Consider the following 14,995-nt stretch of genomic DNA (forward strand, 5'->3'; position numbering starts at 1 on the left):
GTACATACATAATGGACACTTGATACATTCTTGTAAATTGAAAGGGAAGGTTAAAAATTAGGATGCAGTCATCTAACTTTGAAGTTTTCCCCTGGCAGGCATTCAGCTGTGCTGTTCCTAAACCCTTTAATATGAAGAAATAATTGAACTTGGCCATTCTTTCTGTTCAGTAGAAAATGTGCAACAATGGCTGTGACAGGGATCAAGCAATGTGAGGGTTTGGTACTGTTATGCCACAGTTCTCTTTAATTGTCCTGACTCAGTTTCCCTGCATTAGTTTCCCTTATTGTCCTGACTCAGTTTCCCTGTTGTTCTATCTCAGTTGCCTTAACTGTTCTGCCTAAATCCCCTTAGTTGTAAACCCCCCCCTCTGGTCCATTAAGACTGAGGACCATTTATTCTAAGGTTATAAATTGTCAATATGAGACTGAAGATGAGGGGGAGATCAGACTTCCTGACTCCTAACTCCTTCTGTCCTCAAGAATTTATGACACTACCCCTCTAAAATATTTCAAAAGATAAGAATATCCTGGATACCTCATCGACATCTTTACTTCTGTTTATTCAGACATCCTGACTGGCTTTTTGTAAGAATTTATAGCTTCCTCCCCATCCTGACAGAACCAAATGGGTCTGTGAAGAAGTTTCCTGCTTCTTTCTCCTTCCTTGTTTGTAAAAGGTATATAAGAATTTGGGATTCTCCCATTCATCGCTAGATACTTTGAGATGAGAGTCCTGTCCAGTCAATTATGCTCTCCAATTAATAAAATATTAAAAACTCTCTAGTATCTATCCTGCCTCAGTTTCTCCGGCATTTCATTACAAAGCAAGTTAGAACAAAAAAAGGATGGTAGAAGAAAGTTTAGATGTAAGCTTGGCCTCCAAACAGATAAAATAATCATTGAGACCCATAAAAGAGAGAAAAAGGAGTAATCATCAATTGGTGCTATAGTTGACAGAACATGGAACTGGGCAGCAGGAAGAACTGGATTTAAATTGTGCTTCAAACATTTTCTGGGCATTTGTTTGTAAAGTGATGGGATTGATTGATCTTATGATCTATTTGTCATGTGCTTATTTTGTGTGCCAAATACTGGGCTAAGAATTGGGAATACAAAGAAAGGCAAAAAGAATCTTGACCCCAAGGAGCTTATATTCTAATGATGAAAGTGACATGTAATCAAATATATACATTCAAGTTTTATACATAATTGATGAAAAATACTTCAAATGGGAAAGCTCTGGCAGGTGGGGTGGCGGTAGTTGGGAGAGGGTCAGAGACTAAGAAAGCACCCCAGCACTGTTGGAACTGTTGTTTAAAAAGAAATCAGCAATTATGAAGAGAAAGAGGCAGCTTTCCAGGCTGGAGGGGCAGCCAGGGCCTGGACATGGAGACATAGTGTGCCAGCATAGCTGAAGAAGGTCTAAGAAAACAAGGATGGCAGGTAGGGGCCAGCTTGAGGATGCAAACTCCTTCCAATGACATAAATTGTAGACCATCTCTTTCTGCCTTAATTATATTTTTAACCAGATGAAGTAGAAATTGTAATGTTCTGGTTAGCTTTCTGGAAGTCTTTGGACCAGCCTTTGTTTCAGCTGAGTAATCACTACGAGAATAGCCAGAGATAAAGGACAAAAGTCTTTATTGTCTCCTTCACAGACTGTCTCCTTGCCTAAGGCTTGGCTAGCTTTCTGGAGGGCCTTCAGATGGGTCTTGGTCTCAGTGGGGGAAGCAAGAGGACAGGCCAGCCACCACAAGGCTGATGAAGATGGAATGTCTCTCTGAATCTAGGAGCTTAAGCTCCAGCCTCCAGTCCTCTGTCTTCTCCGAGTCTTTCTTTGGCTGGATTTGTCTCATTTTATATGCTCTATTACAATTACATCATTACAGTATACCGAATATAAACAATCATTATATTACTAGGGCAATCATACTGAAATAGAGAACTTACATGCTAAACTAGATAACCATTATCTTATCAATTCCACTGAGTTAACACCTTGTTTGAATCAATTATCCTGCCCTTTACAAGAAATGGTCTTAGAAAAGTCGGTTTTTGTTAAATGCAATTCAGTTTCTTGCACAAGCAAAACTAATGCAGCAAGAATAAGGGAAACTTGACTGGAAAAACTTTTCATCAAATATTTCTGAAATCTCAAATTTATAAAAAATTAATAATGTCCTCTAATACCAAGAACCATTTGAAGAGTTAGTATTTGTAATTTTATATATGTGTGTGTGTGTGTGTGTGTGTGTGTGTGTGTGTGTTTATATCTAGGATAGATAAATAGATAACTTTAAAGTTTATAGAATGCCTTAAAAATATCTCATTTGATCCTTGCAATCCTGGAAGGTAGGTGCTATTTTGCTCATTTTACAGATGAGCAGACTGAGGGAGGCAGAAGTTAAGTAACTTGCCCAGTTACTTAAGTAGCCAGTAAATAATTGAGTGTGGATTTAACTTGGGTTTTTGTGATTCCAGTTCTTTTGTTCTTTTCATTGTACCATCTAATTGTCCAATTCTCAGATAAGTCATTGAGGCATATGAAACAATAGTTTTCATAAATTTGGAGCTGAAAAGTGCCCTAAGAGCCATCGAATCCATCCCCATCATTTTAAAGATAATGAAACTGAAGCAAGTCATAGTTAAGTGACTTTCACAGGGTTATACAGATAGTAAGTGTTTTTCAGGTTGAGAATACAGGATTTTCTTACTCTAGTTCTTGTTTTCTGTTGTACTACTTAGCTGCATCATTATCCATTTAAGATATCTCTACCAGTTTAACAAATCTATGAACTGGCTGTCCAAATGACTTATCATTGTCAGTATGGTTTCCATTCTTCATCCACTTGCTTGTTCCTTTATGGATATTGAGTCTGAACTCTTTTCAGTGACAGTGGATCTTGTTTAAGGTGCTCTTAGGCTTGATGAAGTCGGCATAATGTCACCTGGATGTGCATCTGGAGATCTCATATATAAAGAATCTACTTTCCATTTAAATTTTGTGCTGATCATGTTTCATCATGGTGGCAAATAGGTTCAGCAAGGCTATATCTCACTGTTTTATACTTTGCTTATAATTAGTAATTATCAAATAGTTGCATATTATTCATCTTTTAAACTTGCATCTTTTCAAATGGTATAATTTTAAATTTGCATGGAAGATATTTGATTTTGTAAAACTTTAAGAACTCTCAAATCAACTAGTTTTTTTCAGATCAAGTGTGCATGATATTATCTTGTGTTCTTAGTACCTTTAAATAATGACAAAAATGTGGTTTATTGTAAATTATCGTTTGAAAAAAATTTTACCCAAGCCTCAAGCCCTTAAATTTGCCCTTTATATGTGATTATTCTTGTAGAATACCAACTCCTCAGCCAATATTTAAAACCTTTGACAATCTGAATGTTAACTATTTTTTCCCACTGTCTATAGTGTTGCAGATTATTTAGACTTCTTAATCAAACATTTAATTTATTTCTGTAAATTTGAAAAAGCTGTCCACCATGTCTGGAATACACTCCAGTCTTATTTTGCTTTGTCACAATTTTTGTAGGACAAAGCTCCAATTACACATTATTCATGTAGCCCCTTCCCCTCACTTGTTAATGCTTTTTCTCTTTTAGTCATTTTTGTCTGTGTTTTATCTCTTGGGGTAGAATATATTTGTGTACCTCTCAGACAAGTATTATTTCTCTCTTCTTTCTACATTCTTTATATTTGTTTTAATTAGCATTATGCCTTGTGCAAAGTAGCTAGTAGTAAATATTTATTTGATCTAATTGAATGAGAAATTCCTTCTTAGAATGTATAATACTTACATTTATTGTTTTTCAGCCTGAAAGACTCAGATGATTATACTTGTTTGAAAGAAAGTGATCTTTCCTTATCTTTGAAGCATCCTGAAATAAGCGAAGAAAAACTTAAATTGGGGACCAATATTTCTTCATTTCAAGAAAATATGAAGTGTTTTCCTATAGTAGATTTAGAAAAAGGAAAACAAGAAGTAAGTGCCATCGAACCTTATTTTCAGAAAACTGCCATTCAGGAATCTGGAGAGCATGAATTAGCGAATTCTGAAAATAAAGAAGTATTAGATGAAAATGATGCAGAGGAAGAAAATGTAGATCTATTTCCCGAAGGGCGAAGTATTAAAATAGATACTTCCAGGTCTGGAGATAATATTATGATAAATACTACTTTTAGTGAAGGAAACCAAGACGCCAATCGACTTTCAAAGAAAATCAAGGTCCAAAATGAAAACTATGGATGTAGTGAAATGGCTGCTGATCCAGAAATAATAAATGAAACACAGTTCATGACACAAAACAGTTTGATTTCAGAAAAGTCCCCAAAGCATGAATTACTCAATTTTTTTGGTGATTGGCCAGTTGAGAAAACAATGGGTCAGAGGATCAAGAGGAGTAAAAAAACTGAAAAACCTTCCTCTGTACAATGTAACCGAGAGTGCCCCACACTTGAATCCTACTTGGAAACGGGCAGCGACGGGCATGTGGCCAGGGCTTCTGCCCAGCAGCAAGGACTCTCAGAGGAAAGTGGGGAACGAGGGAAGACTGCCCAGGGTAACGAGCTTTTAGAGCCTTTATACAACTGCGCTGAACATGAGGCATCCACAGAGGGCGATAAAGAGGTGCCAGAAGCACTGGATGAGGCTGATTGGCCTTCCTCAGATTCTTTAGCTCAGAGAGAACCACGAGCAGGACTCTCCAAGACCTGTCTCAGTGAAGCTCCTCATGAATCTGAAAGGAGTCAGAGTCTGAGCGAGACAGCTTTAAAAATAGCAGATGTCTTTTATGAGGTCTTGGCAGACCACGAAGACCAGAGGAACTCAACTAAGGAAAAACCTGACCTTTTATCCTGTGAACTTACCAATGAGAATAATAGCGGATCTCCCTTGTCCCTTACTTTTACCTGCGGGGATGCCCCTCCCTCCCAAGGGGTGGAAACAAAAGTTGCACCTGAATTTCCAGAAGGAAGGACTGAAGATTTATCTTTTCTTGATGTAAACAAATGGTCCCAAACTGAGCCGAAAGATTTTGCTCTTTTGTGGAAAATAGAAAAAAAGAAAATTAGTGTTTCTGATTCAATCAGAGTATTAACAGGAAAATTAGATGGATTTAAGCCGAAAGATTTTAATACTAATATCAAATCAGATATTCAAGAAATAATTCCATACAGGGTAATGTATGATAAAAGTACATACGTGGAAGAAAGTGAACTTACGAATGCTGATGAATCTGAAAATCTAAATACTCTTTGTAAAATTTTTGGTTCTTTTTCATCTGAAGCACTGAAAGACTTGTATGAACGGTGCAACAAGGACATTATTTGGGCAACGAGCCTTTTGTTGGATTCTGAAGCAAAGTTATGTGAAGAGAATGAGGAAGAAAGTTTACCAGAATCGGACGATGATACACAAATCGAGCAATTTGATGTAAGTGCATATTTGAAGGAGATTATCAGCCATGGAGGGACTTCCAGTTCCAGTATACCAAAAAATGGCCTTGGAACTGGCATGGATCACGTTGATAAACAGCTTAGCTATGATGAAGACAGTAAAATCCCTGGAAGAGCAGACATAAAAGATATAAACACTGAGAAATCAGAATTAGTAACAAGTATTTTATCTAGTATTGTCAGAGAAGTAAGACATACCCATGAATTGCCTTCTAGCAGCAAGCAGACAAAACTTTCTGATTCAGATAACATTGAACGATCAGTTTTAGATATTTCAAAAAATAACTTAAGTGATATAAACTTTAAAAATATGAATGAAATAGATGGGGAATCTTTAGCCACAGAGTTTGGTTCATGTTCTTTACAGGTTTTGCCTGATATTTTCAAAACTACGTCTGATACTTTAAATGAAGAAACTGGCATTATTGAATATTTTGAAGGAAAGAAAAATGAAAATCTTACAAAAAATGATAAGAAATTTCAGGCGCTTACAGAGGGATTTATTGATGATGATAAGCCAGAAATGGGAAAAATTGTATGTGCCAAATCACCAGCCAATTTGGGAGGAGGAATTAACGAGGAAAGTAAAGTGCCTCACTGTGAAGGTGACAAAGCTGAGATTTTGAATTCCACCCCAACGAAACCTAAACCCATGAATATAGACTGTCTGGAGTTGGCATTACCTCCTGAATTGGCCTTCCAGCTCAGTGAATTATTTGGGCCTGTTGGCATTGATTCAGGTAAGGAATACACAGGTGTATGCGTTCTTAGAGATAGTTAATCGTCTTTTGGCCATGTTGTTAAATTTTGAAAATATTCTAGTTTTTTAAATGGAAAGGTTAATTCTAGTGTGTCTTAACTTGATTTTTTAAAAATTGCTTTTGTGGAGAATTTAAAAAATAATAATTTGCTAGAACTTTGAAATAAGTGGAGAGGCATTATATGCTAGTGGATAAAGAGCTGACCTCAGAACCAAGAGCTCCTGGGTTTATCTTTTCTTCTGACAATTTAACCTGTGGCCTACTCAGTTCTCTTAAGACACTCAAGAAATGATGCCAAACTTCATTGCAGAAGGAATTCCCTACATAGAATCATAATATATTTGTGTGATTTGTGTCGTTACCTATAATAGATAATTCTCTGTTGTTTAGTTTACTCTGAGGTGGAACTTTGTTTTTGATGCTTGAACTACTTATCTTTTTAGTTTTTAAGGTTGCTCTGTGCCATAGGCCAATAGCAAAGGGTGAAATGGAAAACATTTACTTACACTTATAAATGGGAAATAAGGGCAGTTGTATAAATGTTAACAAAAATATAGGAAATCTTTTAGCATATGGGAAAGTTGACAGTCTGTTAATAATGCCTTAAGTAGGCTTAAAGTCTGCACCAAGCTTATGATTCACAAATAATAGTCACTGACTCATTACTAGTTTGATATGGTTTTTAAGGGGAAAATAATTAGTGTTTTCTTTTTTTTCCTCCAAAAGGGTCTCTAACAGTTGAGGATTGTGTGGTTCATATAGATCTGAATCTGGCTAAAGTGATTCATGAGAAATGGAAAGACTCTATTATGGTTGGTAGGCTTCTTTCTTATGGACAGTAAATTTTCTATTTGTTTTGACTCTAGTTTCCATTCATTTTTATAAAATGACACATTGTAGATTAGGCATGAAAGAACACCGAGATCTAGCCAACTGATTTTTCAGAGATGAATCAACATTTTGCTGCCAAGTCTTTTAGGGATGTTTTTTCTGTTATAAAAATGTATTGAGTAGTTGATACCTTTAGCTATACATTTTGTCATTATATTTCCTTAGGGAAAGAAAAAGGAGCAATTTGTTACTTTTAGCATGGAAATTCACAAAGACAATTTATTAAATTTAAAAATATAATACTTAAAAATTCACCAGAATAGCCATATAAATGGAAAGTATCTTTAGAATTATTTTTATTTTTAAAATCATTTATTATTTATATAGATTTTTAAAAATCTTTTTTGCTCTTTTTGTGAGGTTGCTTCTTAAGTGAACAAAGCCTTGTTTTATCCAGAGTCTAATATTAGAAATTATGTGAGGAAAATCCCATGTTTATTTTCATTAACGTGTTCTTTCATCTGCAAATTTTCTTTAGGAGCGACAAAGACAAGATGAAATATCACGTGCTCTGCATACTAGAGGTAAAACATTGCAATTCTCTTATGAATTAAAAGAAATTGAAAAATCATTTTAAGCAGTATTTCATCTTCATAATTACTAATTAGGGATTTTTCAGAAACATTAAAAGTCAAATAAAATATTTTAAAAGAATTTTAAACTATCTTGAATGATGGTAGAGATTCCATTTTCATAAAACTATAGAAGACACAAACATTCTGTTATTAAAATTCTAGTTTTATCTTGATAGTAAATAGATTTACCTCTTGGCAGAAAAGATGTCAAGATTAAAAGAACAATATCTTGTCATAAATAATACAAGTCTTTAATTGAAAGGTGTTTGTCCTTGTCATGGATACAGATGTTTCATTTAATGTGCTCACTGAGAAGAACTACAAAAGCAGTGTAGAGCTCCTATCAATGAGGTAACCTCATAATCCAAGCCTTATTTAGTTCCAAGAAATCTTTTTTGCTGGCTCTTCTCCTCCCTCTTGGGAGCCTTGTAGCTGCTCTCCCCTTTGGTCTAGAATGTGCTTTTGCTTCACTTTTGCTCCCAACTGCCTTTTAAGCTTAGCCTAAGTGTCCCCTCTTATGGCTTCTTTTTTAAACTCCCCTGTTAAAATGTGTTGCTTCCTTGTCAGATTCTGTCATATTTACTTGTCTGTGTATAATATTGAATCTCTCCATCCTTCTCCCCTTCAAAAGTAAGCTTCTTGTTGGGGGAGGGAACTCTTTTTTTTTTTTTTTTTTTTTTGGTCATTGACCAAGACAGTGTTTGTACATGGTATGGCCTAAATAAATGTTTGTTTTAAATTGAATTGAATAGAGATAAGAGCTGTCTCTTCACATTCCAGTAGAAGAGACTAAGAAGGAACACAAGTAAATATAACAGAAAGTAGAATGTGAAGTGGTCTAAAGTTTTATGAAAGTTCAAGGAAGGTAGCAATCTCTTCTTAAGGGAAGCATTCAAGGAAGGGAAGAGGTGGGCTTTAACTGCAGGGATAGGGAGCAGTATTGTGTTACAGTGAATTTTCAAGGAATAATCATATTCATCCCTTTTATTTCTTCAAATAGGGTGTTAAAGATGGACCTGATAACCTTTAGTAGAAATATGTTCATTATAACTATATGTACTAAGGGTCAGCACTTATCATAGATAGCAATCTTGCATTCCCTTCCAAAGTAGATATGTTTTTATGGATATGTTCTTATGTTTAGAGAGCGTATTCTAGAAAATTAAGCTAAAATTGCATTTTTTTTGTCAATTGTTCTGACTTTCTCTGAATTATGCTTAAATTTTGAGAAAAATCAAACTATTTTGTTGCTTTTGAAGATACTTCTATTGTTGGACATTCAAATCCTGATACTCCCGAACAAAAATCATCTCAAAGAACAGGCAAAAAACTGCTAAAGTGTCAAAATCCATCTGAAATGCCGCTCTTCATGGATCATTGGAATACTCAGACTAAAAAAGTTTCACTCAGAGAAATAATGTCAGAAGAGATCGCCTTACAGGAAAAACATGATATGGTATGAATGAGAAATGATTTAAGCCATTATCTCAGATTGCAAGTAGGCATGTGACTGTGGGACAAAAGATTTTTATCATAATTATTAGCAATTATTTGGTCTTACAGTTTGTGGTCCCTATAATAATAAATAATAAAGAGAATAGGTATTTTTTTCTTTCTTGTCCATTGGCAAAGCTGGGTTTTTGACATTCCCCTTGAATATAACTTTTATGACAACATTTCAGATTCCCAATTTTTTTTAATCCTTGTGTGGGGTTAAAAGAAATCTAATATTACAGTTTGAGTTGTACTTGATTCATGTTTCTAGAGAAACATGGGAAGATGTTTAGGGAAAGTCAACTTAAGAATTGAATTCTTAAAATGAATTTTAATAAATCTTTAAATCTCTTCACTTCTGAGATTAAATTAAATAAAACATTGTTTTAATATTTTCATTTTTGTTAGCACTAGTGTAATTTGAAGAGAACACAAATTCTAGCTCATGGTTTACTTTTTCAGAATCTGAAATTTAAAAAAAATTAGATGTTGTATGATCAACAAAGCTTTGTGTTCAATGTTTTTCTCCGTCCCTTCCCCTAGATATAAGCTTCTTTCTTTCAAATTCAACATATATTTGTTAAATGACCACTATATACATCGTATGGAGCTAAGCATTGGGAGCCAAAACACACTTCAGGGGGATATATGAAGAAAATCAAAACCAGAGACTAGAATGAGGAATTGTAGGGAGGGCAATTTATATGTGGTGTTTTTCTACTGATTTTCATCTGGTATGTCTGTCTTCTGAATTAGAAAGCTGGTTTATTTGCAACTTTATATTTGCGTAGAGTTATTTTCCTGAAAAAACTTTTACCTCATTCATTGAGTAGGTTGTTCCTTAGTTTCAGGAATTGAGGAAAGTCTGCTTTAGTTTAAAAAAAAAAAAAAAAAAAGCAGGCTCTTTGGAGACCAGGGATTACTGAATCAGTTAGCTTACTTGTGCCTCAGTTTCTTAATTGAAAGATGGTTTGGTTTCTGAGGTGTCCCATCCAATTAAAAATCTACAGTCCTGTGATCTTTTCCTAGATATATTTAGCACAGTTTGCCCCCCAGTGTAGTCTAATGCTTGTTCTTCCAGAGAAACACTTTCTGTGTGATAAAGAAAAAAATGTTACTTTAACATGAACAGAATTGTGTAAAGAGAGCTATCATATTGATAAATTTAATGAAATAATGAATTTTAAATTAATTAGGAAGTTCAGTAACACTATGAACACTATGACTTAATGACCACCTAAGTGGTCATATTGTTCCAACAACTAATGTTATTTTACCATGAGATTAATTTAAAAACAGCATTATAATTTGTGTTAACCTTAACTGTATAACATGTAGAAAGTTGATGGAGTTTTTAATATATAAATATAGCTTATATAGCTCATTTGTCAGAATGGAAAGAAGGTTATCTTTTTTATTATGAAAAATAAAAGCCAGAGAAACCCAATTCCATACCACTATTTTTCATTTCATATTAGTTGTTGTTGATGGTGGTGTTTTTTAAATGTATATGTATTAGGTGTGTGTGTATAATTCTCCTACATGTTATTTTCAAACTTGTTTTGCTGATCTGTGCTTACTTGGAGGTTATTCTCTTCTGTACATTTTAAAAATGTTAATGTTAGCCATATCTTTTTAATAGCACTATTGCCAAACTCTCCTCCTCTAAAATGTACCCCCAGGTAAAAACAGTTAGAAAGAGGAAAAAAACAAGACTTTTGTATCAGATAAGCAAAATGAATCCATACGCCATGTCAACAAATCTTCAGGTTCTTTCTGCCTTTAGAATTAAGAAACATCTTGGGGCACTGTATAGTCACAAGGCACTTTTTTTGCTGATGCTGTTTAATTTGTCAGTACACAGAATGAAATGAGGGACATTCCTGTGTGGTGTTGATTAACAAGATTAAGAAAGTTGATCTGTAAAATCAGGGAGTCTTGATGGCTTCCTAGAATGGTCCAAATGTAGTAGCATAATTTTTATATTGTTGCTTTGAAAATAAATTCAGTTTAGTAAAAATAGATATTAAAAATAGTATCTAAAAAATAAGAAGTGGCAGGAATGGAGTGTTTCCTCACTAGGAATTCTCCACAGTGTTGCTATCATAGATCCAGCATTACTCTCTTGCTAAGAAAAGAGAAAAAAATCCTCACAGTTACTAAACTGGAATTTGCTTATTTGTATATCCTACTCATTTAGGAGAATGATAAAGACTGCACAACAATAATTGCATTTTCATATTAGTAATTATGGTCATTAATCAGCAGCAAAAAATTACATTACTTTATGACAACCTCTGTTTCAAAATACTGTTCTCTTAGATCAGAGCAATTAGCAGTAAGGCTAATTTTGTGTTTTTGGTTTAGAAACAGGTACCACTTGTATTTGAAAAAAATTGTGCTGCAAAACTGAAGGAGAAGCAACTCTTGAAGATGTTCCCAACCATTAACCAAAATTTTCTGATGGACATTTTTAAGGACAACAAGTGAGAACTAAAATAATTTTCTACAACTCCTGATATAATCATATGTAAAAGATACATGCCTTAAAATTTTTATTTAATTAAAATGGAAATTTAAATATACATTTTAGTGTAGGGGATAGTATAGCCAGTTCTTGAAGAAATCCTATAATGCCTTAGTTTAGAAAAAATTAGATGAGTTCATATTATGTGTATGTTAATGAAAAAATATTAGGCATATAATTACCCAAAGAATAGCCATTGATTTGGTAGCAGCACTGTTTCTGAAAATATGATCTCAGTTTGTTAAAGATTACCGTATTAAAGGTTTGATTATTTGTAGTGATAAATTTAGATCAGTAGTTGTATTAAATGTCTTGTTATTTCCAAGGTACTACTAGGTGTCCGAGATACAATAGTAAATTATGGCATAGTCTCTGCTCATGTCCTGCTGTGGGGGAAACAGTTACAGTTTAGTGCAGGAATGGGAAAACATTTCTGCCAAGGACCATTTGGGTATTTATAACATCATTTGTGGGCCATGCAAAATTATCAGCTTGAGGGAGAGGTGGGAGGTAGTTGTTGGCAGGTCCAGATCAAATGATTTTGTGGGATTTATATGACCCATGGACTGGATGTTCCCTGCCCATGATATAGGGTATAATTACAGAGTGTTATAGGAAAATTTGAGAAAGGAGAGAACTCCTCTAGCTGGATGGTCAGGAAACACTTCTCTGAGGAAAATAGCACCTGGTAGACCGATTAAGGAAGAGTGGAGTGGAAATGTTGGGAATTCAGTTTAGGCATAGGGATGACCAATAAAAAAATGTGGGATTTGGCAAGCATTTACTTGGCTTGGTTGAGCTGCAGAAAGATTCATTGTCACCAACACCACACCTTGAAACAAATTTTTCGAGGCATCTTAATACTTGCAGGTCCAACAGCTGTAGAGGTGATAATTGCCATGGCCACATTTTCCCCTACAGATATGCTTTAGTACTGTTATAATTTAAATTTGTGTCAACCCCCACATAAGTAAAAGAATAAAACCCATTGTTTGTGAAAAATGCTTTCTAACAATTATTTTATCTTGTTAAATGCTTTTGCTAAAGAATTGAGCTTATTGGTTAATTCCTTAGAGAAAGCATCCACTAGGATGGCTTCTTTAGCTCCAAGGTTAGCAGAGATAGCTATCCTCAGGGTTACTTTTAGAACCAAACTGCCAGTGCTAAATGGGTTGGGATGGTAGCTCAGTGGGATATTTTAAACAAAGAACAGAAAAGAACAATAAAAGATAAGATCTTTTGTGTCACCTTCTGAAACTTTGGCTCTGTATTTATTTACATACATGTGTTTATAATTATACTTAGTGTTTATGTTATTCTGGTTCTGCTTGTGTTTTATAGGATGATGATTTATTCTAATGCTTATTATAAGTTGTATTTTCTCTTCATTAACAATATTTACATTTTAACTCCACAGCTACTGTTTAGAACAGACAGTGCAATTTCTGAATTGTGTCCTTGAAGCAGATCCTGTAAAAACTGTTGTAGCTCAAGAATTTATTCATCAAAATGAAGCTGCCTCTTCTTATAATACACCGAAGTCTAAGGAAAAAAAGGTATAATATGGTCTGCCTTAGAGCTGATGTCAAAGTCATCAGCTTCTTTCTTTGCTATTGTAGTGAATCTGTTTGTCTGTGGGGAATCTGACAAATGCAGACCTGCACTGAAACCAAGGCCTGGCTCATTGTAGTTGTCTGGCCTGATTTCAGTGTGAGTTTTCCAGAGGCAGATTTTCCTGAGGAAAACATTGTTTGAATGCAGAGACAGACATAGAAACAGATTTATTGAAGGTTAGAGGTCCTTATGCCCAAAAGACAGATTTTGTGAAGCACTTCCTTTTAGTCTAAAGTGAATTTGCAATTAATCTTGTCTTCACAATTGACAAGTGGATTGGTAGGGTACACTTTAGGCAGAGGATGACCAATACAAAGTGTTGCATTTGGCCCATTGTGTTTGGTACCAGAGATGCAGGATGAGCTGTCATCACCAACCCCATACCCTGCAGCAAACTTTAGAAGAAACCTCAGGAAAAAGAAAAGGACCTCCAGGTCCTAAAGTTCTAGAATTGAGAGTTACCATGGCCCCATGTAATTTAAAACATTTTTTATTACTATATTTGTTTTCACATTGCCTAAATTTTCCCCCTTTTCTTCTCTAATGTCATCCCATATAGGAAATCATAATTTTTAGAAGAAGAAAAATCAGCAAATTCCAATTAGAATCTTAGAAAAAAAATTTAAAATTACATAGAATGTTTCACTCTGTAGACTTTTTTGTCTCTGCAGTTGAATGAGGAACAGTTTTTTGTTCTTTTTGTAAATCTACAACATCTACTTTTGTTGTTTTTTGGTGGTATTCTGTTTACATTGTTGTAGTCGTGTTTTTTGATTTTGCTTTATTTCACATTACTTCATCTTAAGTTTTTCATGCTTTTCTCTATTAATATTTCTTTTCTTATAGCTTAACAGTAATATTCTATTATACTTATGTACCGTAATTTAACCATTTCCCAATCAGTTTGCATCTACTTGGATTCTAGTTCTTGGCTTATCACCAGAAGTACTGCTATAAATATTTTGGTATAGATGCAGATTTACTTTTTGTCAGTGGTTCTTTCTAATCCTTATTTTAAAAAATCTTTCTAAAAACTATTTTCTTCTGGAAACTGAATGGATGCCCATCAGTTGGAGAATGGCTGAATAAATTATGGTATATGAATGCTATGGAATATTGTTCTGGAAGAAATGACCAGAAGGATGATTTCAGAGAGGCCTGGAGACTTACAGGAACTGGTGCTAAGTGAAATGAGCAGAACAAGAAAATCATTATACATGGCAACAACAAGATTATATGATAATAAGTTCTGATGGGCGTGGTTCTCTTCAATATTGAGATGATTCAAACCAGTTCCAATTATTCAGTGATGAAGAGAGCCATCTACACCCAGAGAGAGGACTGAGGGAACTGAGAGTGGATCACAACATAGCATTCTCACTCTTGTTTGCTTGCATCTTATTTTGCCTCTCTCTCTCTTTTTTTTTTTTTACTGGTTTGATTTGATTTTTCTTGTGTGGCACGATAATTGTATAAATATGTATGCATATATTGGATTTAACATATACTTCTGTTATGTTTAACATGTATTGGATTACCTGTCATCTTCAGGAGGGCATGGGGGAAGGAGGTGAAAATTGGAACACAAGGTTTTGCACAGGTTAATGTTGAAGAATTGTCTATGCATATGTTGTGAAAAATAATCTTTTAAT

General features: G+C 34.5%; 1 protein-coding gene across 1 annotated transcript in view; it reads left to right on the plus strand.

Annotated features, from left to right (window-relative positions):
• Positions 1 to 14,995, plus strand: part of N4BP2 (NEDD4 binding protein 2) — a 56,308-nt gene that overhangs the window by 23,095 nt on the left and 18,218 nt on the right. Inside the window, exons 7-12 of the mRNA XM_051964387.1 lie at positions 3,841 to 6,221; positions 6,969 to 7,054; positions 7,612 to 7,657; positions 8,968 to 9,164; positions 11,570 to 11,688; positions 13,147 to 13,285. Of these exons, the coding sequence (XP_051820347.1) occupies positions 3,841 to 6,221; positions 6,969 to 7,054; positions 7,612 to 7,657; positions 8,968 to 9,164; positions 11,570 to 11,688; positions 13,147 to 13,285 (2,968 nt within the window). The remainder of the gene's footprint in view (positions 1 to 3,840; positions 6,222 to 6,968; positions 7,055 to 7,611; positions 7,658 to 8,967; positions 9,165 to 11,569; positions 11,689 to 13,146; positions 13,286 to 14,995) is intronic.

This window comes from Antechinus flavipes, chromosome 6 (assembly GCF_016432865.1).
Source record: "Antechinus flavipes isolate AdamAnt ecotype Samford, QLD, Australia chromosome 6, AdamAnt_v2, whole genome shotgun sequence".
In the NCBI taxonomy this organism is placed as follows: domain Eukaryota; kingdom Metazoa; phylum Chordata; class Mammalia; order Dasyuromorphia; family Dasyuridae; genus Antechinus; species Antechinus flavipes.